This window comes from Podarcis cretensis (genome assembly GCF_951804945.1).
Source record: "Podarcis cretensis genome assembly, chromosome: 5".
Taxonomy (NCBI): Eukaryota; Metazoa; Chordata; class Lepidosauria; order Squamata; family Lacertidae; genus Podarcis; species Podarcis cretensis.
In genome coordinates this window covers 9,978,818-10,006,435 of record NC_137174.1, presented here as the reverse complement: position 1 = coordinate 10,006,435, position 27,618 = coordinate 9,978,818, and the positions used below count along the sequence as shown (strand labels likewise).

At 46.2% G+C, this 27,618-nt stretch overlaps 1 protein-coding gene and 2 long non-coding RNA genes across 7 annotated transcripts in view; 2 read left to right on the top strand and 1 right to left on the bottom strand.

Annotated features, from left to right (window-relative positions):
- FGFR3 (fibroblast growth factor receptor 3) overlaps positions 1–15,542 on the bottom strand; it is a 64,766-nt gene extending 49,224 nt beyond the window's left edge. For all 5 annotated transcript variants that reach the window (XM_079975143.1, XM_079975144.1, XM_079975145.1 and 2 more), the window contains exons 1-2: positions 15,423–15,542; positions 14,827–15,091 (exon numbers count right to left, since the gene is read on the bottom strand). In XM_079975143.1, coding sequence (XP_079831269.1) covers positions 14,827–15,016 — 190 coding nt within the window. In that variant the 5' untranslated portion in view covers positions 15,017–15,091; positions 15,423–15,542. The remainder of the gene's footprint in view (positions 1–14,826; positions 15,092–15,422) is intronic.
- The window catches only part of LOC307215842, a 69,031-nt gene extending 46,281 nt beyond the window's left edge, over positions 1–22,750 (top strand). The window contains exon 3 of the long non-coding RNA XR_013838666.1: positions 22,080–22,750. This is a non-coding gene — a long non-coding RNA (uncharacterized lncRNA). The remainder of the gene's footprint in view (positions 1–22,079) is intronic.
- LOC307215853 lies at positions 15,884–18,971 on the top strand. Its single transcript, XR_013838677.1, has 3 exons — positions 15,884–15,914; positions 17,835–18,028; positions 18,925–18,971. It is a non-coding gene; the product is annotated as an uncharacterized lncRNA (long non-coding RNA).
- Positions 22,751–27,618: the final 4,868 nt, after the last annotated feature.

Genomic DNA, 27,618 nt, shown 5'->3' with positions numbered 1-27,618 from the left:
TTTCTGCAAGTTAAAACAGTCCCACACTACCACCTATTACGTGAATCTCCAGGAAAGAAGTATAGGATCAGATCACTATTTGTACTTTCTATAAATTCGCTGATCTTATGCTGCAACAGCCCCCGCCCCCCAACTTTTTAGAACATTTATTTCAGGCATTCACTGAAGCTGGAGGCAGAATACAGTTGCTTTCAATATAACGAGACTGGAAGCTTTTCATCAGTGTCAAAATTGGATTATTATTTTTAATTGGCTATCTTTTTTCTAGTTTTGTTTCTCTGTTTTGCAGAATGTTTAGATGTGCAGTGATATGGCTAAGGAAGGGTGCTGGTGTGCGTCATTCATACAGCTGCCCATTTCTAGTAAAAAACCCTAAAATCATGCTGCTGCTGTTGTTGTTGTTGTTTCAATTTATATACTGCCCTTTATCAAAAGATCTCAGGGTGATGTACATTAGAAACACATTCCAAAAAATCAATGATAAAAACATAGTAAAAAGCATAGTGACAGGCAGCCTGATAGTAAAATAATCATAATAATAACAACAGTCTTCTCCAACCAGCAAACATCTCCAACCAGATGCTGTCCAGATGTTTCAGACCACAACTTCCATCAGCCCCAGTCCCAACTTAATCCAAGTATCCAAATTATACAGGTTCTCTGGTCTCCCTTCACCCAGAGGGGATGGGGAATGAAATTTAAACCCTTATCACGCACTGCCTCTGATGTTCTCAGGTGCTGTGTGGAGCAAGATTGGTGGTGTTCTTCATGAAGACCTTGGGGCCCAGCTAAATGCCCAACCTTGTCACCCACTGGAGACAACCACCAGTTCATCTTTTAAAGGCGGCGGGGGGCCGGGGAGCCAGTCCTCTCTCTCTATTGGAAAGCATCTAGCTGAAGATCCAATAATGTGGGAGTTCATATAATGAGGATCTTTCTTTACCTAGAAGATTATCACATATCCTCCTAGAATGTTCTGCTGCTGCTGCTGCTCTCCAGAGATATGTTTGCAAAGAGGGGGATATTCACTGCTCCCACTCATGCTGCCCTGTTCAGGGAAGTTTCTAATGTGTGACATCTTACTGTATTTTTGGTCTTTGTGGAAGCAGCCCAGAGTGGCTGGGGAAACCCAGCCAGATGGGCGGGGTACAAATAAATAAATAAATAACAGTAATAGTAATAATCATCATCATCATGTACTGTATTACAAACCTTCAGTTGGTTGCAGACTGGCTGGCTCAGTTTCAAATCACAAATTTGAGCTACTGGTTTTCAGATCTACTCGTGAGACCTGGTTCTGAGGTCTCTAAGATCTATGTAAGGAGGTTGAGTAACAGCAACGTAGTTCCTGATCGTTGTTCTATAGCCATGTCTTCACCCGCCCCACACTTGGAATGCAGGAAGTAAAAAGGGTGGTGTTTGGGGGAGAAAACCTTGTGGGTCAACTCAGGAATCCTGCCAGGCCTAATGGGACCTGCTGGACAGAGGCTGCCCACTGCTGGGCTAGAAACTTTCCCAAGTAGTTTATATACCTCAGCAAAGCAGTGGTGATTTTTAAGAAAGATTTCGAAAGTACAGTCATACCTTGGTTTTCTAACAGCTTAGTTCTCGAACGTTTTGGCTCCCAAACGCCGCAAGCCCGGAAGTGACCGTTCCGGTTTGTGAACTATTTTGGGGGGCTTCCACGGCTTCCGAATGGCTGCCGGAGCTTCCTACAGCCAATCAGAGACCACGCTTTGGTTCCCGAACGTTTTGGAAGCCGAACGGACTTCCAAGGTATGACTGTACTGTGAACGTAAAACTGGTGGAACTGAGGGAGCAGGGAGGGAAAGACCAGAGAACCTGAGAAGAACTTTGCAGAGGAAGCCAGACGTGTGACAAGAAGAACAGGGGTAGAGTTCTCAAGCACCCGCTTTTTTGCAGGCCACCAAATGGCATCATAGGGATGCGGGTGGCGCTGTGGGTTAAACCACAGAACCTAGGACTAGCCGATCAGAAGGTCGGCGGTTCAAATCCCCGCGACGGGGTGAGCTCCCGTTGCTCGGTCCCTGCTCCTGCCAACCTAGCTGTTCAAAAGCACAAAGTGCAAGTAGATAAATAGGTACCGCTCCAGCGGGAAGGTAAATGGCATTTCCGTGTGCTGCTCTGGTTCGCCAGAAGCGGCTTAGTCATGCTGGCCACATGACCCGAAAGCTGTACGCCTGCTCCCTTGGCCAATAAAGCGAGATGAGCACCGCAACCCCAGAGTCAGCCACGACTGGACCTAATGGTCAGGGGTCCCTTTACCTTAAATGGCATCACAGAGATGGATTGGAGATATTCCTACCTGTGGACCTACTCATGAGCAATCTTAATATGAGAGCCCTCCTCAGCTAGCCAATCTGCAGCTCCAGATCAGCCGGCTCCTGAGCACTTACCCAGCAGATCCACTGTTCCTGAGATGCCAGCTCAAACAGTGTGGAAACATTCCTCCCTTCCCAACCCCAAACCCAGAAGTGGACCACTAGCGGCTTCATTTGGAATTGGATGAGAATGGCACCAGACTTCCTAGGAATATATATCCCAGTAAAATATGCACGCCCTTATTTTTCATATCGATGCAAATGATGTTCTTCCAAGCACCAGCACAGTTTCAAGGCAAGAAGGCAGAACTAAACAGGCTTTTACTCTTGATTCTGGAGGGAGCACATTACACAACACAGCAAGACATGGTGTGTTCCCTACCCGCCCCCAAAGAAGAACGACAGGGTAAGTTTAATCGGATTACTTTTCACATTTAACTACCAAGTTTACCTAAGGCTTTGCTCTTCTCGTATCTCAGGCTCCTTGTTTGCTTTTGATATCGCAAAGCCTTCCTGCTAACTAAAGACAAAGGTTATGAGGGTAATGAATATCAAATTCGCTGTATAAAGGTTCCCTTGTCTCAAACACCTGACAGTCTCCATAGCATCACAAACAGGAGGGTGTGTCATACACAAAGCGGGGAAATAAAGCACAACTCAAACAACATTATATTTTTAAAAGCGCTAGGTGTATACAGTCACAGATGGGTACAATAGCGGTACGGCTGTTAAAAGAGACACAACATGCCAAAGGTCTTGGCCTGCTACTCTTCCTCAAAGAGAAATCTCACAAGCAGACGACGCTGGTATTCTTTAAAGGTAAAAGTAAAGGGACCCCTGACCATTAGGTCCAGTCATGACCGACTCTGGGGTTGCGGCACTCATCTCGCTTTATTGGCCAAGGGAGCCGGCGTACAGCTTCCAGATCATGTGGCCAGCATGACTAAGCCGCTTCTGGCGAACCAGAGCAGCGCATGGAAACGTCGTTTACCTTCCCGCCAGAGTGGTACCTATTTATCTACTTGCCCTGTGATGTGCTTTCGAACTGCTAGGTTGGCAGGAGCAGGGACCGAGCAACGGGAGCTCACCCCCTCGCGGGGATTTGAACCGCTGACCTTCTGATCGACAAGTCCTAGGCTCTGTGATTTACCCCACAGCGCCACCCGCGTTCTTTAGCCTCTAGCTATATTGGAACGGCAGAGTTTTAATGCTGTATTCAAGGCTTGGCCACAACGAGGTCCACGTTTATACTGATAAAAGTTTCGTGACCACGCAAAACTCTTCGCCCAAAAATTGCACATTCCTCTTGATTTGCATAATTTATGCTGCTGTCGTTACTCATGGGAAGGGGGCAAAGACTTTGCAGGAAAGGAAACATCACCCAGCCCACCCAAAGGAAAACTTTTCCAAGTACCCCTCTGGTTCCTCAGATACTATTGCCACATTGTTTCAGATATAGCCTCTCAGTCATGAGGACTAGATCCTTAGTGGTTTTTAAAAATGAAAGTCAGGAAATTGAACTATGCATGCCTGTTCCACATATTTCCACCCGCTGACTTGAAAAACAGCAAAAATGTAATAATAGCAAACACTAATTAGCCTTGTCTATAACAAATATGGTTAGTTTTTCCATAAAATAAAACTTGTTCTTTTCTGTTTGAACATTTGTACTTCCCAGACAAACTGAAGCTCATATCTCTGAGGTGGTAGGTTTGCCTGTGGTCAGTGCAGTAGACATTTCTAGCTGTGATCTGAACTTTTTTCTGAAGGGTGATGGGGGGGGGACATATTTTCTCTAACGCCATGGTGGGCAGGAAAAAACAGAGTCAAAAGCCACAGTCCAGTTTTCGGGGATGGGGCTTGCTCTGGGATCAGTTTCGCTCTTTCTCTTTCTCTCTCCCTCTCTTTTTAATTGTTGCCAGTAGATTTCAGAAGAGCTTTCACCCTGTTTTTCGTTTGGTTGGCTACCTCGTTTTTGATTATTATTATTATTATTGAATACAACCAGTATTTTATTTGTTATTAAGGAATTTCTATCTTGTAAATCAGATAAAACTTCTCAGAACAGGTAGCTTAACAAAATCTGCAGTAAATGACAACACACCCACACCGACTGTATTTTTCCATGTATAAAACTAGTTTTTTTAAAAACCAAAAAATTAGGTTTAAAATTGGGGCTCGTCTTATACACAGGTAGTGCTAAGGAGTATTTTCTTAATTTGGAGTCCCCCAAAATAGGGGCCGTCTTATACACGGGGGCGTCTTATAGGCAGAAAAATACGGGATATATTATCTCATTGTAACCCACTGTGAACTACGGAAAGGGATCCAACATGTATTTATTAGCAATATTTAAATGGCACCAAATAAGAGAGATCTCTAGGCGGCTTACAATAATATAAATGTTTTAAAGGAAGCAAATAGAATAAGAGCAGCCTGGCTGAATATACCAATTGAGCATCCCCTTTCCAGCCATGGCCACCCAGATGCTCCCAGGAAACCTCCTGGGAGAACATGAGGAAAGCAACCTTCCCTTTTCTTGATTGCCCCCAGCCCCACCCTACACAATTGACACATAGCTGTCAACCGTCCCTTATTTGGTGGGAAACTCCCTGATCCCAGCGCCGTGTCCCGCTGCTGTCCCTTATTGATGATGTCCCTTAAATTTCCTGGGTTTCAAAGGAAGCAGCTCCTCTCCCTCCCTCCCTGCCAGCCAGGGAGGAGGGAGGCTCCAACTGTGTTGCTTGGCTGCGTTGCTCACCCAATAAGGAGTCTAAGAACGACTGGGGGGGTGGAGCTTGCATGCCTTGTGCCGATCAAATCGGCCGCGTTGCCTGGGGACTCGCCTTTGCTCAGCGCTTCCCAGCGGAGAGGTGACGGTGGTTTTCCTTGCTGCATCCCCTTTGCCTGGTTGCTGCACTGTGGGAATCACCGCTTGAGGCTTCGTTTGGCTGCTGGCTGGGCTTTCTGCCTTTGGCTCGGAGGGGCTCAGAAGTTGAAACTACCTGTGCTGGGAAAATCCCTTATTTTGGCTGCTGATCCCTTATTTTCGAGGCTGATGGTCCCTTATTTTCAAATCTGAGACAGCTATGAATTGACACACAGAGGGTCCATTTAATTATTGTGTCTAATTCCTTTCCATAGGCCTGTCTTCTGTGAAGTGAAGGCAAGAGAGCAGAAGCAAAACGAGATGGGCCCTTTTTTATTCATTCTTACCACACAGAGACAATGTGCAGAGGGCAGGCGGCAGCCATGCATTCAACCAGAAATACACTTAGGATTCCTCCAAACAATCAGGAATTCTCCTGATAACCTTTGCCGAACATGGAAGCACTTGCAATCCTGCTCCCCGCTTTGCATGTGGCAAAGAGAAGAAGGAAACAGATATCTGAAATATCATCTAAAACGAGTGGCCTTCGGTAGCTTACAATAGCAACCAACAACCTCCTGCCTTGTCCACAACATTCAGAAAACACCTCTTGTTTAGGATGGCTTTGCCAACACAGGCAGGCTGAAAAATATAGCACCTTCACTGTTCCAAGACTAAATTTATTTATTTATATTTATTTAAGGCATGGTTGCTGTTTTTCACGGAAATCGTGTCCTCCCTAAAAGAGGGCACATGTTACGATGAGACCTGGAGACTGACTTCCTGGTTGTGGTTGGGTCTATTGGATAGCCACAACACCCGATTGGTAGGTCCCTCATTGCTGGGTGTAATCTGGCCAATGGGGTGCAGTCTAAACGGTTCGAGGGACCTATTTAACCCCTTGCATGTGACCCAGAGATTCTCTTTCGGCTCGTGCAAACAGAACACCCGCCCATCTCTCCCTATATTTAGGGTATTTTGTGATTGACCTTGCTATGCCGTCATCTGTCATTGGGACAGGGGCATGGCAGGAATTTCCCCCACTTGGCTGATTGGCTGTTGCCATTTGGGTTTCGCCTGCTGTGTAGCAAATCGTCACAACTTGTAAGGTTGCGGATAGGCTCTGGTTCAGGTGATAGGGATGGGAGAACGCTCTCACCATCCCTATGTGAAGGGTATTCTGTTAAAGGAATCCAGGGACTCGATGGTTTGGTCAACCCCTGAGAGGGGGTGTGCCTGTGTCTGAGTCCAGGGGAGCATCTGGGGGAGTGAACAGAGTCTAGGGACTCGATGGTTTGGTCAACCCCTGAGAGGGGGTTGTGCCCATGCCTGAGTCAAGGGGAGCATCTGGGGGAGTGAACAGAGTCTGTTCCCGGGCTTTTCCCCTACCTCAGGTGTTCATCTTTGTCTGACCTATGATAGAGCTCTGGGTCAGCGCTACCTGCAAGTGTGTAGAGAGCTAGTTGAACCAGAGCCCATGCAACCACTCACTTTTTCTGTAATCAATAAAGTTGTGGCCTAAATTCTGCCAAAAACCAAAACTAAAATTTGAGTCAAGTGTGTATTTATTTAGGGGGAAGGTCTCTGGGTCTGAACACGCAAAAGGTTCCAAGAGTAGTTTTCCCAAGATCAATAAAAACAAGATGGTATCTGCCTGTGGGTGGGTTAGAATCTAAAAGACACAACACAGGAAGGAAAAAAGGGGATGAGGAAGAAAGAGGAAAATAAGCAAACTCAGGCATCAGTTCTAAAAGTTAGAATCACTTGTAGTCATAATGACTTCACTGCAATGTATCTTACAAGTTTCCCCTTGTTTTGATGGTGGAGGCAACCGGGGGGGGTGGTGGTGGGGGAGTCCACCAAAATAAGGATGAGGCCAATACACAGAAGAAGCTAAAAATTAAAGTAATAATTAAGGCTCTGCCCATCCTCTAGCTTAAAAAAACAACACAATTTTATCAACACCGAGTTAAGTTTCAATCCGATAATACAGGAAGCTTACAATCAAAGAGCTGGTTTGTTCAAATGTGTATGTGAAATCCAGTGCCTAGCATAATCTCACTACCTCTTAACCACAGATGTGCTGATGAAATAATAATAATAATAATAATAATAATAATAATTTATTATTTGTACCCCATCCATCTGGCTGGGTTTCCCCAGCCACTCTGGGAGGCTTCCACAGAGACCAAAAATACACTAAAATGTCACACATTAAAAACTGAACAGGGCTGCCTTAAGATATCTTCTGAATGTCAGGTAGTTGTTTATCTCTTTGACATCTGATGGGAGGGCGTTCCACAGGGTCGGTGCCACTACTGAGAAGGCCCTCTGCCTGGTTCCCTGTAGCTTTGCTTCTCACAATGAGGGAACCGCCAGAAGGCCCTCGGCGCTGGACCTCAGCGTCCGGGCAGAACGATGGGGGTGGAGACGCTCCTTCAGGTATACTGGGCCGAGGCCGTTTAGGGCTTTAAAGGTCAACACCAACACTTTGAATTGTGCTCGGAAACGCACTGGGAACCAATGCCAGACAATAATGCCAGAGTCAGCCTTCGGTGCAACCCTCTCAGGGTCTAGACCTGGCAACCCTGCACAGCCTTTATGTGCCCTGGCCCTCAGTCCCCAAGTCTTCTCAGTCTCAAGCTTATGATGCTTCTATCTGCACTTGGGTCACACACACAGCTACTTGCTGTGACCCTTTCCACCTAGCCTCTGGGCTCTCTGATACCTGCTGCGTCCTCTTTCTCCCCACCTTTCCAGTCCCTCACTTGCCCTGGCCAGATCTTCTGTCTACATGCCTGTATCATTTAATAGAACCATAGACGAGTTGGGAGGGACCTATTTCATTAAGCTACATTTCCCAAGGCATGTGCTTCCCAGGTGAGCACCCATCCAGTTCAAAACCTGCTTAGGTTCAGCAAGGCTGTTGCCTTGTACGCCTTTGACAGTTAAGTCCAGTCGCAAACGACTCTGGGGCTGCAGCGCTCATCTCGCTTTATTGGCTAAGGGAGCTGACATTTGTCCGCAGACAGTTTTTCCGGGTCATGTGGCCAGCATGACTAAACCGCTTCTGGCAAAACCAGAGCAGCGCACGGAAACGCCGTTTACCTTCCTGCCAGAGCAGTACCTATTTATCTACTTGCACTTTGATGTGCTTTCAAACTGTTAGGTGGGAGCAGGGACCGAGCAACAGGAGCTCACCCCGTTGCGGGGATTCGAACCGCCAACCTTCTGATCGGCAAGCCCTAGGCTCAGTGGTTTAGACCACAGCGCCACCTGCATCCCCTGTATGCCTTTACACCACACCATATAAGCGATGCCAATCCCCCAAAGGCTAAGACCTTTCTAACAGGCTGTGAACCCTTCGTTGCTGAAACCTTGTTCCTCAAGCAGGAATGTTCCATGCCATCACAGCAGCTCAGCCTATCAGTGTCAAGAAACTACGCTGCTACAAGCAGAATACAGTATATTCCAGTCTTCCTCAAACTCGGCCCTGCAGATGTTTTGAGACTACAATTCCCATCATCCCTCACCACTGGTCCTGCTAGCTAGGAATCATGGGAGTTGTAGGCCAAAAAACATCTGGAGGGCTGAGTTTGAGGAAGCCTGATATAGACTGTCAGCAGATAAAAATATAATTAGATATGATTGTTGTTGTTTTTTTAAGAAAACAAAAACGGCTCCAAAAATAATAATAATAATTAAACGCGGCAAGATTACAAATCTTGTTCACGCCATACAGCAGCTTGTTATGAAAGTGTCAGGTTCCAATTACGATGTCAACGATGCGATTTTGCTGGTGATTTATAGCAACTTAAAGCAAGTCCTTCTTATTAGAACCTGTGAAAACTGAACTCCGCTACAGAAATCCATGTTTTAACCTCTTTCTTTACAGAAAATCCACATAAAAACAGCAACAGACAATGTAAACTTGGCTACGAAACACAGTAAGACCAAACAGGAGCTCAGGATTCAGCCCCTGCTCAAGCTTTGCTGCATGACGGCCACGCATCACAGGTTGGCAGGCCCATCCCACTTGCACAATATCCATTTGAAAGGAATAAAAGATACCCAGCAGCCCTTTTTTGGATGACTGCATCTGCACTTGGCAGCCTGATATGCTTCTGTTTCCAGCTGTACAACTTAATCAAAGTATATTTCCTACAGGAACAGAGCGAAAGAAAAAAGGCAATTCTCCCAAGAAAGAAACATCTTAGTTGCTCTAGCTGCTGCACTTTTCTTTCCCAGCAGAAAAGGTATAGGAGTCTTTCTTTCTCGGAAGAATCAGTGGGCGAGTTCAGGCATCACAATAAACCGTGGTTTACCACAATGGGAACAAGCTTCAGCTAACCTTGGGCTTTGGAGCTTCTCCCTCCTGGTGTAGCCACAAGCTTTAGTTTCCATTAGTGTTCTGTCTGAACCCATAACTGCGGTTCATTGTAACTACGGTTTGTTGAAACAGGACCATTTCACAATCCATGGTTTCACGCCGGCTTGTTTTAAGCAAGCTACTGCTCATAATAACCACACTGTGTTGGGTTCAGACAAAACAGCGAGCTGTGTTGAATCTAAAGTGAAAATGAATGCTTCTCCTGGCTAATTGTCCAAACTAGCTCAGTGACTATGTTGGGAATACTGTACCGTCTCAACGTGCTAACGAAGAGCCATTCCTATAAGGAAAATTAGCAATGTCTCTGCACCGAGCAGGAATACTGAAGTGCTCAAAGGTGACCCAAAGGGTTCCTAGGTCTTCCTACCCACAAACTACACTTCTTCACTTTGCATGTATCAAGACCAAACACAAGATATCTGCACTCTTCTAAATGGCCTCGGTCCAGTATACCTGAAGGAGCGTCTCCACCTCCATCGTTCTGCCCGGACACTGAGATCCAGCGCTGAGGGCCTTCTGGCAGTTCCCTCACTGCAAGAAGCCAAGTTTCAGGGAACCAGGCAGAGGGCCTTCTCGGTAGTGGCACCCGCCCTGTGGAACGCCCTCCCACCAGATGTCAAAGAGAAAAATAACTACCAAACTTTTAGAAGACATCTAAAGGCAGCCCTGTTCAGGGAAGCTTTTAATGTTTAATAGGTTATTGTATTTTAGTGTTTTGTTGGAAGCCGCCCAGAGTGGCTGGGGAAACCCAGCCAGATGGGCAGGTTATAAATCATAAATTATTATTATTATTATTATTATTCTTTCCCCCACTTGTTTTAATGTCAAAATCTGCTCCAGTTTATTCCTAACAGAGGGGTTATTTTGCTTTTAAGTTTGCACTTTTAATGCTGGTATGACCCTGGTGTTTTGTTTTGTTTTGTTTTAAAAAGAAGCTTTTCTGGGGTGCTCTTCTGGTTTTTTAAATAAAGAAGTTGTAATTGTCAGTGGGTTGCTTTTTCAAACCACTGTAAGCCGCTCAGAGAACCCCTGGGCTGAAAACCAGTGTATAGCTATTTCAATAAAATAACTGTATGGTTCAAGTAGTTTTCTCCCAAAAAGTATGGCATTGTTGTTCTGTTTGTTACTTTGTTATGTATTTTATACTGTGAACCACCCTCTGATCCTCAGATGAAGGGTGGTATAAATGTTTAAAAACAATAAAATATATATCTGAAGAAGTGTGCATGCACACAAAAGCTCATACCAAGAACTAACTTAGTTGGTCTTTAAGGTGCTACTGGAAGGAATTTTTTTATTTTGTTTTGACTATGGCAGACCAATACGGCTACCTATCTGTAAATAAAATAATAAGTATTTGTTGCTCTTTGAATATTACAGTTACTTGTATCTGCCAGCTAATAAACATTCTGTCTCAAGAATATCATTAGCTCCAGAACACTTAATGGGCAAGATAAGGGGAGGGGGAGTTTCGTTCGTAATGGGGCAATGGGATTTTTTTTCTGTGGAAAAGAATTAAATTGGGTGTTGTGGAAACCACAGGACAATTGGGACGGAGCACCTCACAGACTCCTTAACATGTGCCGCTGCTATTTTTATCTGTCTGCTGTCTAACAACACAGTAAGCACTACTTGACATTCACTGATCGTACCCAGTAATATCTTTATCTGAATAAGAATGCAAATTGCAAGAGTGCTTTTTTTTTTTTTATTCCAACGCCTATTCTGTGGCGGCTGAATAGAGCGACCACATGTTCAAGGCTGCAAACAAGTTCGCTGACCTCCCTAATCATCTCTGCCATTGCGAGTGAATGACATACACGGTCAATTCTGCCTTGCCTCTCCACTTTCATTCATAAAAAAGATGACATTGTTCTTGCAGCAGTCTTGAGAAAAAAGAGACGAGAGAAATGCAGCCCAAATGAGGCCCTCAGTATTTTCAGTTCGGATTCTATTCAGCAGCAGACCCACCATCTGCCTTCTTCCTGCTAACAGCAGAACACCTCCCTGTAGAGATGTCAGAATTTGACCACCTCCACTAATAGCTAGTATTCATATTAGCAAACATACACATACCTCCAGAATGCCTCCTTTCAATGTGTGTTTTATGTAGCTGAGCAGAAGCACAAGGCAGTAGCTGTTACAACTTTCACAGCCCCGTGTGGAGAATTAGATCACTGGGGAAAAATGCTTCCAAGCCCCTTTATGGAAAATAAGGTCTTGAGCTGTGTTAAAGGCAAAAGCGGCTGAACAACAAGCCTCAGTAATGAATCAGTACCCCCACGGCCCATTTGACCAGGAGAAAGTGTTTGCTTGTGACTGTGCAATTTACAGATTCAAAAGTAAACACCTGTGTTTTGCTTGGCTGTGAATTTCTGTCTTCTATATACAAGTGATTCAACAGAACCTTTTCTCATGGACCATTTTATATTGATAGTTCATTCAAAAACAGGGAATGATCAATCAAGCATCGCTCTCTCTCTCTCTCTATATATATACACATATAATGCAATATATAGTGCAATATATAATGCAATATATAGTGCAACTTTGCTTGTGCTGCTAAGCATTGGGAACCATTGGGACCAACGTGCATTTTATTTAACAATCTGAAACCATTTGCTGCTGTTTATTCCATTGGGATTATACCAACTTCTGTGCTCAGCAAACTGCACCCTTAGATCCCTAGTCTGAGATACAGTTCTTGGAAATAAAATACAGTTGCACTCAGGTAAGGCCATTCTTGGTAGCGTATATCTGACAACAAGCCCAAGCCGATCCTGCTATATTTGTAAAATACATGTTCGTTGCATTTATATTTTTAAGTGCATGCTTTTAGAATGAAAATCACACACACACACACAAACAACATAATGTATGAAAAGGCCCTCAAGACCCCCTAAAGACGAAGACTGCCATCGGAGTCTATACAGCTGGGCAGTTCAACCTCTTTGAAAACGGAAAGAAGTGAAAATACTATTGCCAGAAAGCAATTTTGTAGACCCAGTCTAGGGATTTCATCATTCTAAGACACCTCTGCCAGGACCTTCCATCTTAACATTCTAAAAATATGTTCAAGTACTTATTCCTTCAGAATGATAGTGTAGCCACATTATCAGCAGTCATAATAGCAGTGCAGCACAATACTGTACAGTGAAGGAACTCAGTCCTAAACTTGTTTGTTCAGAGGTCCCATTCTGAACCTTACAAAATGTGGTTACATACTCCAAAGGAATTGGTTTAAAAGCTCAGAACAAGGGCAGTCCATCAGGAAAGAAGGAGCAAACACTGGATCAACAAACTGACTGTATACCTAGTGAGTTTCTGGACTGTTCTACAAGGCATGCAGCTTGTTTCATTTACAGTACAAAACTTATCCACTTGGATCAAATTGAAGAGAAGCTGCTCCATTATTCAACCAATTTAGTTGTGGGGAAATGAGCCAGGCAATCTACATGGAGAACCCAGCATTTTAGTCAAACTTTTTTGAAAATAAAACCATGACCCTGGGTCAGGGCTCCCCCCGCCCCGCCGGAACTCAATTTCGGCACCTCTCAGGTGGGGACCATTGCCATTCTAAGAGAAAGAGGGAGGTGTTCATGGTGAGTTCCGGCGCCTCTCTTCTTTGAAAAATGGCACTGCCCTGGGTGATCTATAGCTGTACCAGGAAAACAGAAGGGAAATAATGTCCCGGTGTGAATAGCTGCCATGAAGCACATTTATTCCACCCTCATTTGTTTGCCAAGCATGTTTCATCTCTTTCCCAAACAATGGAAACCTGAAACAGATAGAACTTTTTGTGCATGGTGTATACAGATGTATACCCTGACTTTTACTGTCTGCCAACAAAGGGGGAAACAATTAACTCTCTCTCCAAATGTTTAGTTTAAGCAATATTGTACAATGAGTTTCCCGCTTAAAATAAACGGAGTCAGTTAGATATTTAAAATTGAGTCATTTGGATATTTAAAAGGTTCAGCACAAATGTTCATGTCTCTCTTATTTCAATTTCTAGTTTCCCAAAGACCCCCAAACAACCCTGTTTCTCCATTCCCTTAAACGCAGCATTTGGCTGGGAGATATAACACTACAATGCACAGAACATTTCACTGCACGTGAGACTGGAAAAAAGGATTTGAAAGAAGGACTTGTTTCTTTCCAGTCCAGATTTTCAAATTTCAAAAGTACAAAGATATTTTGTGTGGGCCGAACACCCACTATTTCCAGCATGGAAATCAAGTTACGCTTTTCTGTGAAGCCACAGGAATCTTAAGTGCATACAGCCTAGCATTTGTCATTTGGCTAATGCTACAATAACCATTTGAGGTGCTTCTGTTTATTGGAGACTGTGCCCTTGACCTGTAACAGTTTGGTGTTGGAATACTTCTGGTGGATCCAGCAGCAGTTTGCAAGTATGCAGGGAAAGTATCGCAAATGTGCAGAGCGGACCGTTCTGGAGGCAACAGAAACAATTCTATCCTTGCGTACTTCTCAAGAGAGCTGTGCTTCTCTTTTGCAACGAACTACAAAGTCCTATGTAAAACTGTGCACAGGGGGGATGGCATTGGAAAGGATAAGTTGCCAAGCTGAAGCCAAGTCTTCTGGGATCAAACACTGGGACACTTTCAGGCAGGTAGACATCCAAAGCTTGTCCCAATTTTAAAAAGGCTTATAACCTTTTTAGCCTATATACCATGGAATACAAAAAATCAACCAAAAAACCCCAACCTTGTCAACTATATTCACGCCTTGCAGAAGAAGCCGTCCTGTGGTTCCAAAAAAGACGATTAAGCTGTTTATGTATGTAATGACAGCAGCTAAGATTCCTTATGCGCAAAAATGGGAGGAAGGAGAAATTCCCACTGAAAAGGAATGGATAAGTAAAATGATGGGCTCTGAGGAATCAGCAAAGCTAACAGCTAAAACGAGAGAACCCAATGATGAGGAAGAATGGAAGCCTTTTTGGGGACTGTTGAAAGAAATAGCTTGATGGAATCGTGAGCAGGATTTGAACTATGAGCAACAGAGGGAATGAGAGATCATTGTAATTATGGTTATGTTATAAGAGAGAGGAGATAGGGGTGCAGAAATAAGAAGCTACAGAAAAAGGGATGGGAAGTGGATAAAAGAAAAGGAAAAAAAAATTCTTACTTTTTGGGATGCATCCGTGAAATGCTTAAAAATGCGATAAAGTATAACTGGGGAAAGCCCTCATGCTTCCTTACCTAATGGTGCTCTTGTCGGCGTTTCTTCGGGGTCTGGAATAGGAATCCTGGATGCAGGGAGGCTGTGCACAGTGGCGACCAGGAAAAGGCAAGACCAGGCTCCCCACGCAGCAATCATTCCTCTCCTCTCGCTTCGGGGCAGCCCGCCGTGAGTCGTGGTGGCAGCGCTTCCTCGGCCCGCCTCAGCCATCCTCCAGATGCATGCTGCTCCGTGGGCTGGCCGGGGGTCTCCTGCTCTGGGTCCCCGAAGTGGCGGCCCCGTGCCCTGCAAGGAGTCGGGAGGAGAGGGACACTCGCGGAGGCTCCTCAGCGGAGAGGGCAGCTCCTCTTCCCCTCGGAAAAAGCCAGCCCGGCCCCAGCACCGCCCGCCACCTCGGAAGGCGCGTCGAGCGCGCCTCGGAAGAACCATTTTTGCGCACCGTTTCCCCCTTCCCGGCCGGGTTTGCCCGGATAGCAGCCCAGAGCAGCCGCTCCGCCTCCCCTGGGGCTTCCCTTCCCGCAACCCGACGCCGCTTCTAGGGTCCCGAGAGGGGCGCCGCCCTCCGGTTAAGCTGGCGGTACCCGCCGGGGATGGCGCGGAGGAGCCGGCCGCTTACCTGCTCCTTGGCGCCGCTGGAGCGCTTCTGGGCAGAGGCGCGGGCGGCTCTGCTCCGCTCCGCTCGCTCCCTCGCTCGCTCGCCAGCCTTGCCAGAAAGCCAGTCCGCCTGCCTGCCTGCCTGCCCCGCCTCACTGAGAGGGCTGGGCTGGGCGGCTGGGCTGGGCTGGCCGGCCGGCGGCCCCCAGCGGCGGAGAAGGGGCGGCGCGTCTTTGCGCCCAGGGCGCACGAAGCCCTCGAGGGGCGGCCCTTCGGCTGGACAGCGAGGAGGAGCGTGCGGCAGCCTACCTGAAGAACAGGGCGGGAAAGGCAGCCGGCGGGAAGCCCCCCCCCATGGGCTTTCCCCTCTTTCGTGGCCGGGGTGTGTGGGCGCCCGTCTGCCTGAAGAGGCGGCATGTGCGGATTTTTGGCGCTGCTGGGCGAGGAACCAGGGCAGCTGCCCCCTGAGCTTTCCCACCGAGACTAAACGCTTTCCCTTCCGCAGTGACCACAGGTAAAGGTAAAGGGACCCCCGACCATTAGATCCAGTCGTGACCAACTCTGGGGTTGCACGCTCATCTCGCTTTATTGGACGAGGGAGCCGGCTTCAGGGTCATGTAGCCAGCATGACTAAGCCGCTTCTGGCAAACCAGAGCAGCGCACGGAAACACTGTTTACCTTCCTGCCAGAGTGGTACCTATTTATCTAATTGCACTTTGACGTGCTTCCGAACTGCTAGGTTGGCAGGAGCTGAGATTGAGCAACGGGAGCTCACACCGTCGCGGGGATTTGAACCGCTGACATTCTGATCGGAATCCCAAGAGGCTCAGTGGTTTAGTCCACAGCGCCACCCATGTCCTTGTTTGATGTCTTAGGTAAAGGTAAAGGGACCCCTGGCCATTAGGTCCAGTCGTGGCCGACTCTGGGGTTGCGGCGCTCATCTCGCTTTACTGGCCGAGGGAGCCAACATACTGCTTCCAGGTCATGTGGCCAGCATGACTAAGCCGCTTCTGGCGAACCAGAGCAGCGCACGGAAACGCTGTTTACCTTCCTGCCAGAGTGGTACCTATTTATCTACTTGCACTTTGACGTGCTTTCGAACTGCTAGGTTGGCAGGAGCTGGAACAGAGCAATGAGAGCTCACCCTGTCATGGGGATTCGAACCGCCGACCTTCTGATTGGCAAGTCCTAGGCTCTGTGGTTTAACCCACAGCGCCACCCGCGTCCCTTAGCACCACCCGCGTCCCATAGGTACCACAGGTAGATACTCACAAATTCCTTATCAAGTCCGCCTGTGTGCCTGCAATCAGGGAGTACCAGATTCACTGGACCATATTGTTTTGGACTGCCCTTTGCACAGCAGACTCCGCAAAAAGATGTTGAGCAACATATTGGACCTGCGACCCACAGCTCTGAGAGAAAGCCAAATGAGGTTCCTCCTAGCAGATAGGGACAAGGACTGCCCCAGTGGCAGGGCTGTCTTACCCATAGGTGCTAGGGGTGTGGGGCACTCGGGCGCCGGGCCGAGAGTCCGGGGCCCAAGAGTTGAGTCCAGGGAAGAGCCCATCCATCGGTGAGAGCTCTGGCCGCAAGTTCGGGGGGCGACCGAGCCAGCGAGATGCTGAGGCGGCTAGCCAGCACCCCTGGGACTGGGCAACCTGGGGGGGGGGCGCTGGGTGGATTTTTGCACCCTGGTGCCCAGTGGCTTCCTTTTTAACCTCCATCTTACCCGAAAGGGTTCTTAATAAATCATCCCTCCAACTTCCAAGAGACTGCGATCTACTCGCGCTATAAAAAAAAAACTGGCAGTATTGATTGATACCCATTGGTTTGACCAAGGTTGTTGAGCTTTTTTTAGGGAGCCAAAGTTGAGATCGCGATCGACCTGTTTGACATATAGGGAATAGACAGGGTACCTTGTGATCCTTGACAGCCTCACTCCTGTCCCTTTTAAATTTATCCTAGTGTTTTGAAATGTTTTCACTCGACATGCCAATACAGTGGTACCTCAGGTTACATACGCTTCAGGTTACATGCACTTCAGGTTACAGACTCCGCTAACCCAGAAATAGTGCTTCAGGTTAAGAACTTTGCTTCAGGATAAGAACAGAAATCAAGCTCCGGCGGCACGGCAGCAGCAAGGAGGCCCCATTAGCTAAAGTGGTGCTTCAGGATAAGAACAGTTTCAGGTTAAGAACGGACCTCCAGAACAAATTAAGTACTTAACCCGAGGTACCACTGTAAAGGTATTTGTATTTGTTCCCACCGAGACCGTTTTCTCTCAGGGGCGCCAGTTGAGCGGTGGACCCTCCTGCTCTGTGGCTGCTCCCCAAGTCCCTGCCTGGTCTTCCCCATGTGGGCTGCACCCTTCAGGGGCAGCCACTGAGCTGGCTAGTGTGGTGTGGCTTGTCTCTCAGAACTTTGTCTCCCTCAGAGCCGGCCCAACCATGAAGCAAGGTGAGGCAACTGCCTCTGGCGGCTGAAATTGCAAGGGCAGTGGATCCCGAAGTTGATCTTCATGCCCCTCAGCTTGTTCCTGATGTAGATCTTCCCTCATGCCTTTTTTCCTGGTGGGGAACCATGTTGCTGTTCGTCCAGGGGCGCCAACTTGAATAAAATATTGCGCAGGTAAGCCCCACCCTGCACCATCAGTCACATGACGCAACATGGCAATGCCCACCAACTTTTTTGACCCCCTAAAATATTTTAGGGAAGGGGAGCAAAGGGACGTCAGCCCCAGGAGTTGGTTCCAATGGGTTCACCTCAGGTTCCAAAATGTCTCGGGCCGGCCCTGTCTTCCTCTCCCCCCATCAAAGACTTCTCCAAACGGATTTCTGATGTTCCAGATCCTAAACTAGCTGTCAATGGGCAACATGCCCAAATGTCTACATGTCTGATATTGTTGTATGCCCTCCCAAGTAGGTGAGATTCCAGGTGTTCTGGGTGTGGTTTCCTGGGGACAACAGAGACTGCAGTACAGTGGTACCTCAGGTTAAGTACTTAATTCGTTCCGGAGGTCCGTTCTTAACCTGAAACTGTTCTTAACCTGAATCACCTCTTTAGCTAATGGGGCCTCCTGCTGCCGCTGTAGCACAATTTCTGTTCTCATCCTGAAGCCAAGTTCTTAACCTGAGGTACTATTTCTGGGTTAGCGGAGTCTATAACCTGAAGCGTATGTAACCCGAGGTACCACTGTATCTTTAAGACACAGTGGTGCCCCGCAAGACGAATGCTTCGCAAGACGAAAAACTCGTTAGACAAAAGAGTTTTCCGTTTTTTGAGTCGTTCCGCAAGACGAATTTCCCTATGGGCTTGCTTCGCAAGACGAAACGTCTTGCAAGTTCTTGCGAGTTTGTTTCCTTTTTCTTAAAGCCGCTAAGCCGCTAAGCCGTTAATAGCCACTAAGCCACTAATAGCTGTGCTTCGCAAGACGAAAAAACCCGCAAGACGAAGAGACTCGCGGAACGGATTAATTTCGTCTTGCGAGGCACCACTGTATATGGGTTATTTACACATATATACAGCCTGACCCTACGATGGAAGGGCTCGCAGCATTCATACCCCAAGAGGGTCTTGCTTCTCCCATAGTCGCAGCCTTGGATCCCAGCAGAAATCCAGCATGGCTCTCCCTGTCTGCCTGCAGCCTGCATCCAGCTCAGCTCTCTCTCTCTCTCACAACCCTGGCTATTGTGCTTCTTGCTACCAGCCAGGAGAGAGAGGGCACCCACCCATTTGCCCGCTTGCACAGAGCTACTTCCTTTGTCACTAGGACCAGGGCTGTCTTAATAATAATAATAATAATAATAATAATTTTTATTTATACCCCATCCTCCCCAGCCAAGGCCAGGCTCAGGGCCTCTAACAAGCAATAATAAAAACAAGTTGATTGAATAGAACTTAAAAACAAAATTAAAATACAACATTAAAATATTGAAACATTAAAATATTAAAATGTAGCCTCATCGCAGGAGGAGAAAGGAAAAGAAAAAAGAAAGAGGGGAGGGAATCAAATTGGCTCCAAGCCAAAGGTCAGGCGGAACAACTCTGTCTTACAGGCCCTGCAGAAAGAGATCAGATTCTGCAGGGCCCTGGTCTCATGAGGCAGAGCGTTCCACCAGGCCGGAGCCAGTGTTGAAAAGGCCCTGGCATTGGTTGAAGCTAATCTAACTTCCTTAGGGCCCGGGACCACTTAGGGTGTTGCTAGTTATGGACCTTGAGGCTCTCCGTGGGGCATAGCAGGAGAAGCAGTCCCGTAGGTACGAGGGTCCTAGGCTGTGAAGGGCTTTAAAGGTCAAAACCAGCACCTTAAATCTGACCCTGTACTCCACCGGGAGCCAGTGCCGCTGGAAAAGCACTGGGTGAATATGCTCCCATGGCAGAGACCCCGTGAGGAGCCTCGCTGCAGCATTCTGCACCCGCTGGAGTTTCTGGGTCAGCTTCAAGGGCAGCCCCGCGTAGAGCGAATTACAGTAGTCAAGCCTGAAGGTGACCGTCACATGGATCACTGTGGCCAGGTCGTAAGCATATCTGGCGCTGTGGTGCAAAGATCCTTCCGGTGCCCCCCCTTTCCCAGTGTTGTTGGCCTTTTTTTAGGGCTGGAGGAGGCGGGCAGCGGTTGGAAGATGGCTCCTCTGCCGGGAAAGAAGCGGAGGCTGGATGTGGTGCCTCCCGGCTCAGCTGGGCGGTTCGTGCTGCGGTGGCCATGGCAGGCAGTAAGAGGGCCTGCGCCGAGCAAGTAGAATTCGGCGCCTGCAGACTAAAAGGGGGGAATTCGGCAGGAGCGGCGCACGCACCCTTGCTCACTCAGCGCACTCGTTTGGTGTTCCCCGGATTCTCGCCTGGCGCCCTCTGGAACTTGGCGCCCTGGCACCCCACACCACTAGCCTCTATGGGTAAGACGGCCTGACTAGGATCTTGCCTGGCTAATTCAGCAATGGAATCCGCCGTTAGATTTTTAACCCTTGCTGGACCCCCAGAATTAGAATAGATTCAGGCATGATACAGACTGACACACGCACCACAACTCACAACACTTTTTAAATTTAGAATAAGGAAAACATCAGAACCGCACTTTTCAGGCTTCAGCAGGAGGTCTGCTAAAAATAAATGTCTGCTCTTTGGAAACAGGGGTGTGTTGTCAGAGAATCCCACTTCAGTGACAAGCTAGCTATGCAAAAGCCAATTTCTCTCAGGAATGATTATATAACTGGGGCAACCTTTATTTTATTTGGGAATGAAATTAATTAGGGGGAAAAAATGAGTCGTAGATGACTCAGATTATCCCACAGGGGCAAAAAGCCTCAAAAAGTGAATGATTCAGAACAGCACCCTGAATGCAGAATTGCACAAGTTAACAGTGTTTTTGTGCAGAGACTCGAGTCTGTCTGTAATGCTGTGAATTGCTGAATGTGCTGCATTAAATCAGTGGGTTATACCTCTTTGTAGAAACTTTGCTACCGAATGATGACAACTTTTTCAGCAAATGCTTTCTTTCAACTTCATTATACAGTGGTACCTTGGGTTACATACGCTTCAGGTTACATACACTTCAGGTTACACACTCCGCTAACTCAGAAATAGTGCTTCAGGTTAAGAACTTTGCTTCAGGATAAGAACAGAAATCGGGCTCTGGCGGCGCGGCGGCAGCAGGAGGCCCCATTAGCTAAAGTGGTGCTTCAGGTTAAGAACAGTTTCAGCTTAAGAACGGACCTCTGGAACTAATTAAGTACTTAACCCAAGGTACCACTGTATGTGATCTGAAATGTTACAAAGAAGCTGAGATGGAGAAGCTGTCATTGTGGCATGCTTACCTTTATGCTATATTAGACTTACGCATCATTTAAAAAGCAAATACAATTATTATTCACAACAAAATTATATTCTGCCCAGGGCTGGATTTAGGTTTCATGAAGCCCGAAGCTACTGAAGGTAATGGGGCCCTTCATATGTCCAGCTGTCCATTGTCAACAAAAAATTGTCGCTGTTTTTTTGTGTTGAATATATGCTGTATGGTACCCTATATATAGAAATGAGCAAACCAGTGATATTTTAGGGAGCAGGCTAGCAGGCAGGGCCCATTAGTTACATCATAGGAGCCTACACAACACAAAACACTGTTGCTGTATATAGGTTTTATTTAATTGTTTTTTGTCTTATATTTTGGAAATGTACATCCAGTTTTTTCTTTTAATTTTTTTGGGGGGACCCAAGGGAGTGGGGCCCTAAGCTATAGATTGTTTAGCTTATACGTAAATCTGGCACTGATTCTGCCCTAATGATGAGTGACTCACAATTCAAGGACAGTGTAATCCTGTGCATCTTCACTCAAAAGTAAATTCCATTATTTAAGGTTCCATTGTCCAGACTAAATCAATGAAGGATGACAACTTGAAGAATGAGCCTCACTGAGATTGGGAAATTGTTCCAAATTCCTAGGTTACAGTGTCAACACCTCATAGGCAATGCATTCCCTTTGGCAGCCAGCCCCAATGTAGCCCAGCTGCTACCTCACACCTTTCTGATGGTGGTAAAGGTAAAGGTAAAGGGACCCCTGACCACTAGGTCCAGTTGTGACCGACTCTGGGGTTGCGGCGCTCATCTCGCTTTATTGGCCGAGGGAGCCGGCGTACAGCTTCCGGGTCATGTGGCCAGCATGACTAAGCCGCTTCTGGCGAACCAGAGCAGTGCACGGAAATGCCGTTTACCTTCCCGCCAGAGCGGTACCTGTTTATCTACTTGCACTTTGACGTGCTTTCGAACTCCTAGGTTGGCAGGAGCTGGGACCAAGCAACGGGAGCTCACCTCGTCGCGGGGATTCGAACCACTGACCTTCTGATCGGCAAGTCCTAGGCTCTGTGGTTTAACCCACAGCGCTACCCGCATCCCTCTCTGATGGTGTTACCTATACTCAATTCTTTCCCCAAATCATCACTGTCAACTTCCTTGTGGCAAGTGTGCAAGTTGTCTCTCCCCCTCCCCAAATTTGGAGCAGCAGAAAAATACTTTCTGCTTGGTTTCCCAGAACCAAGCAAGCAAAAATCACTAGCTAAGATCAGGATTTTTTTTAAAAAAGGTAAAGGACCCCTGACAGTTAAGTCCAGTTGTGAACGACTCTGGGGTTGTGGTGCTCATCTCGCTTTACTGGCTGAGGGAGCCGGCGTTTGTCCGCAGACAGTTTTTCCGGGTCATGCGTTGTACGTAGCGATGCCGCACATGCGCCCCACGCAGCGACGCCCGCCCCGGGTGTTACGATGCGTTCCTTCGCCCCTGCTCTCAGCAGCCTGAAACATCGGAAGGAAGAAGAAGAAGAGTTTGGATTTGATATCCCGCTTTATCACTACCCAAAGGAGTCTCAAAGCGGCTAACATTCTCGGTGGAAGAAGATTGGAAGAAATTTAAAGTTTATTTACAGAAACATTGTAAAATTAAGGAATGTTAGAAGGAGGCGGGAATGAAGTTATGTGGCTTTAGCAGAAATATTATAAAGGATTAAGTAAAAATAGATTGTTAATGGATGAAAGGAGGAAAGGTAAAGTTACATTATATTAAGATAAATTATAGGATAAAAATTGGGAAAGATGGAAAGGATTTGCTGAAATAGCTAGCTGAACTAGAAAGAAAAAAGGGAGGTGCGAGGAGGTCAAGGAAACAAGTAAATGAAAGATAAGTTATGGGAAGGTTCGTTGTGTTTTTTAATTGTTTCTATTTTTCTGTTTTCCTGTTTTTTATATATATATTTTTTTCTACTCTCTTCTTTCTTTATTGTGATGTGTTGTCAAGTTTTTGTTTAACTTGGAGTTATCTCTTTCTCTTTTTGTAACATTTAAAACTTTAATAAATAATAAAACTTAAAAAAAAAGCGGTTAACATTCTCCTTTCAAAGGAGACTTTGGGAAGACTGGTCAGGAGTGAATACAGAGCACTTGGTACCGGACTGTATGGGAAACAACCCCATTAGAAAAGTTAACCAACAAACTTAAACTAGCAAAGGAGGACGCCTTTAGTTTAACAGGTGTGGTTCTCCTTTATCACATACACAGCACAAGAAGAAAATGACGTATCACTCCATCGACACACAGCATACAAATTAATATGACTAATCTGACTCAGCAAGCTCCGCTCCACACACACACACACACACACACACACACACAAATAAACAAACCACAATACAACCAAGTAAGCTCTAGACCCTCCAAGCTCTTGCAATGCCAACAAAAATGAACTAATTACCTACCCACATGTGATGCTGAGACAAAAACCCTGCACAAACACTATGCAGTAGAAAGATCAATACCCGCCCCCTCTTTCCTTTTCCCCCAACCTCATAATGCAAATGGCAACAGAGACTCATAAACACTGTAAACAGATTGTGGAAAAGACTCTATGAGCGGAAAGTGGAGACGCTAGATGTACTTTCCTTTGTTTGCTTGTTAGCTTGCTTGTTACACAAGAAAATATTGAATAAAAATAGGAAGACGCTTGCAATACGATGAATAATGTACGAAATTGGAAATTATTGTGAATTGAAGTTATTATGGACATGAATGAACAAATGTAAAACAAAAGAACCAAGAAGGGGAGTGGAGGGAAGTCAAGCGATTTTTGGAAATGCCATGTATGGGAGCTGTTATGTGATTTATTTATTTTTAATTTTTTTGTTATTGTAAAAATTAATAAAATAGTATTAAAAATATTAAATAAATGCAAAATATAATATTATTATTATTAATAATGATAATAATCATCATCATCATCATCATCATCATTCTGTCCAGGAACTAGCGTGCAGCCAGGAGGTAGCTGATTGCAAAGGCATGTGTTTTGCCAGCGTCCATTCAGCACACACTGCTCAACTCTTAAAAATATGTGAGCTTTTTGCAAGTTTATTAATCATTTTCTATTTTTACTCCCCTCACAAATTTACTATCCCCCCTCCCAGGTTTCTTCAGGGAACGCTCTGGTAGTTCATCCTGTCTGAAACCTACTTAAGCTTGTGTGCAGATTATGGCTGCCATGTATAGACGTTGTTCTCGAAGCCATTTGTGGGTTAAAAAGTACATCTCAAGAGGATAAATCATTATCTAAAGAGAGATAATATAAAGTTAATTGGCACATGCTGTAAAACTGCGTGACTCACTTAAATTCCTACCTAGTTCCATAACCACAAAAAACTCTTTGTTCTCAAATTATCTGATGATAACTATCTTTAATGAATCCAGAAATAACAAGTTCTAGGTTGGAACTGGGGTGGGTGGGTGAATAGGTCTCAGTTAAGGAAATCTAAATAGTGCCTCTGAATAAGAGCATGGAAACTCAAAGGTTCCTTTGTCAAATGAAAGAAGCATTTTAGTAATAAATGCTTTGAGACCTTCTCTAATTATTTATAGGCTATTGGGGAGGGGGGAAGGTTAAATACAAACTGAGTCTGAATTCTTTATTTATAGAGGTAACATCCTACACTGATGCAAGACAAATATTTTTTTTTAGTGCTAGGCAGAGGTGAATTGGGCCTTGTAGGTGTTTTCAGAAGATAAAGCATGCCAGTCCAAAGTGATTGTGGATTAAAACAGTCTCCGTAGAACTTTTCAAAGGTGCAGCTCTGAAGTTTCCCTGAGGTAATTGCAAACGGTTTGACTGTGACTGAAGGTTTCTGTGCCATGCCAGCCAACATTCCATCGATTCTTCAAAGTATTTTTGGTGCTTACCGAGTATCCAAGGGGTTAACTTACGTCCTAATTATTCTTACAGTGTGCCAGAGTGAAATGTACACAGTATTAAGAATACATTTTACTGCATCATCCTTCCCTTATCTTTTAACAACTTTGCAGTGTGTGTGCGGGCGTGGAAAAGAAAAAGGCAATGAGTCAATTGTACTTTAAACATTTGGTCTGGTTCAGATGTTATTATTTCAGTCCTATAAAACATAGTCTATGGCCTCTCTCCTTTAGCCCCAGGATAAATTACCGTATTTTTCGCCCTATAGGACGCACTTTTCCCCCTCCAAAAATGAAGGGGATATGTGTGTGCGTCCTATGGGGCGAATGCAGGATTTCGCTGAAGCCTGGAGAGCGAGAGGCATCGGTGCGCACCGACCCCTCTCGTTCTCCAGGCTTCAGGAAGCTATCCGCAAGTCTTGCGAGCCTGGGGGAGGTACCGCCGGGCTCGCAAGGCTTGCAGGCAGCAGCCTGTTCTGGGGGCTGGGGTTGGGGGAAGCTCGGGCTTCCCCCGTGCCAGCCCTGTGCCTGGGGGGGGGGAATATATATTTTTTCTTTATCCCTCCCCCCCAAAAAACTAGGTGCGTCCTATGGGGCGGTGCGTCCTATGGGGCGAAAAATACGGTATATCCCGGATTGGAGGGAAACCTTAATCCATAGTTTCCCAGTTAGTCTGTCACATGAGACTGTAGCATGTAAGAAACCAACATGGCCTCAGTGACACCAGACACCACAAGGAGACGGAAGAGGACTTGTAGATTTCATTAAGGGCTCTCCTACATTTCCCCCATAATTTGGGCACTGCGCTGCTTCCTGCTAGAGGCTCTGGAGTTGCCTTGGGAGTTCCATCAGCAGAAACCTTGCCTTTTCCCCCCTCACCTCAGATGTAACACAGCACCATGATGGGAACCTCACTTGTTGAGGGAGCTGGATGAAACCCTACAAATTCACATTGCACAGAATAGATTAGCGGCCAAAAGTTTCAGGGTTCCATTTGGGGACACATGACTATATCGCTTTTCATGCAGTCGTAGCACCCCCCCCCCTTTGTTCCTACCTCTGCGCCTTGTTTCTTAAAAGGTAAAGGGACCCCTGACCATTAGGTCCAGTCGTGACCGACTCTGGGGTTGCAGCGCTCATCTCGCTTTATTGGCCAAGGGAGCCGGCGTACAGCTTCTGGGTCATGTGGCCAGCATGACATAGCTGCTTCTGGCGAACCAGAGCAGCGCACAGAAACGCCGTTTACCTTCCCGCTGGAGTGGTACCTATTGATCTACTTGCAGTTTGACATGCTTTCGAACTGCTAGGTTGGCAGGAGCTGGGACCGAGCAACAGGAGTGCTGGTGGACAATTTTTTTAAAAAAAATTATTTTGACTGCGTCAGACCAACACAAGCTACCTACCTGAATCTGCCGTCAGCTGGTGTGGAATTGGGTGGTGGTGTTAAATGCAACAAACCTTTCACGTAACAGGTGATCTCCTTTCTTCTTCTTCAGTGGACACAATTCACCCAGTCGTAACTACTCTTTCAAAGCACAGGTCAAAAGTTGAAGGCTTGAACAAATGAAGGCGGGTAGGGGAATCCTATTTATCCTTTTGGAGACATGCATATGTTCCAGACAACATTTTCGAATGAAAGGGGGCGTTTAATAATATGTTATATTGGGAACAAAAGTTTAAAAAGCAAATAATAACTCACTGGAGCATGTTTATGCAAGCAAGCTTTCAAGCAAACTTTCAACAGTGAGTTGCATTATGAGGCTATTAGGGAAGATTAAAGTTGTAAACAACTCGCCCCAGCATTACTCCCATCGAAGCCAGTAAACAAGTTTTCCTTTGGCATACAAGCCATGCCGTTGTGAGTTTATTGGCTCATTTGCCTAAAGGAGACCCACAACTCAGAGTACAACTGGAGTTAAGTGACCCTCTAGAGCTGCCGCCACAGTTTTTACTGCTGCTGCTCTCGTGTATTTAGCATTGTTTCTACTACAGTGGTACCTCGGGTTACAAATGCTTTGGGTTACAAATGCTTCAGGTTACAGACTCCGCTAACCCAGAAGTAGTACCTTGGGTTAAGAACTTTATTTCAGGATGAGAACAGAAATCGCGCGGTGGCAGTGGGAGGCCCCATTAGCTAAAGTGGTACCTCAGGTTAAGAACGGTTTCAGGTTAAGAATGGACCTCCGGAACGAATTAAGTTCTTAACCAAAGAAAGAAAAGCAATGACAAACCTAGACAGCATCTTAAAAAGCAGAGACATCACCTTGCCAACAAAGGTCCATATAGTTAAAGCCATGGTTTTCCCAGTAGTGATGTATGGAAGTGAGAGCTGGACCATAAAGAAAGCTGATCGCTGAAGAACGGATGCTTTTGAATTATGGTGTTGGAGGAGACTCTTGAGAGTCCCATGGACTGCAAGATCAAACCTATCCATTCTTAAGGAAATCAGCCCTGAGTGCTCACTAGAAGGACAGATCCTGAAGCTGAGGTTCCAATACTTTG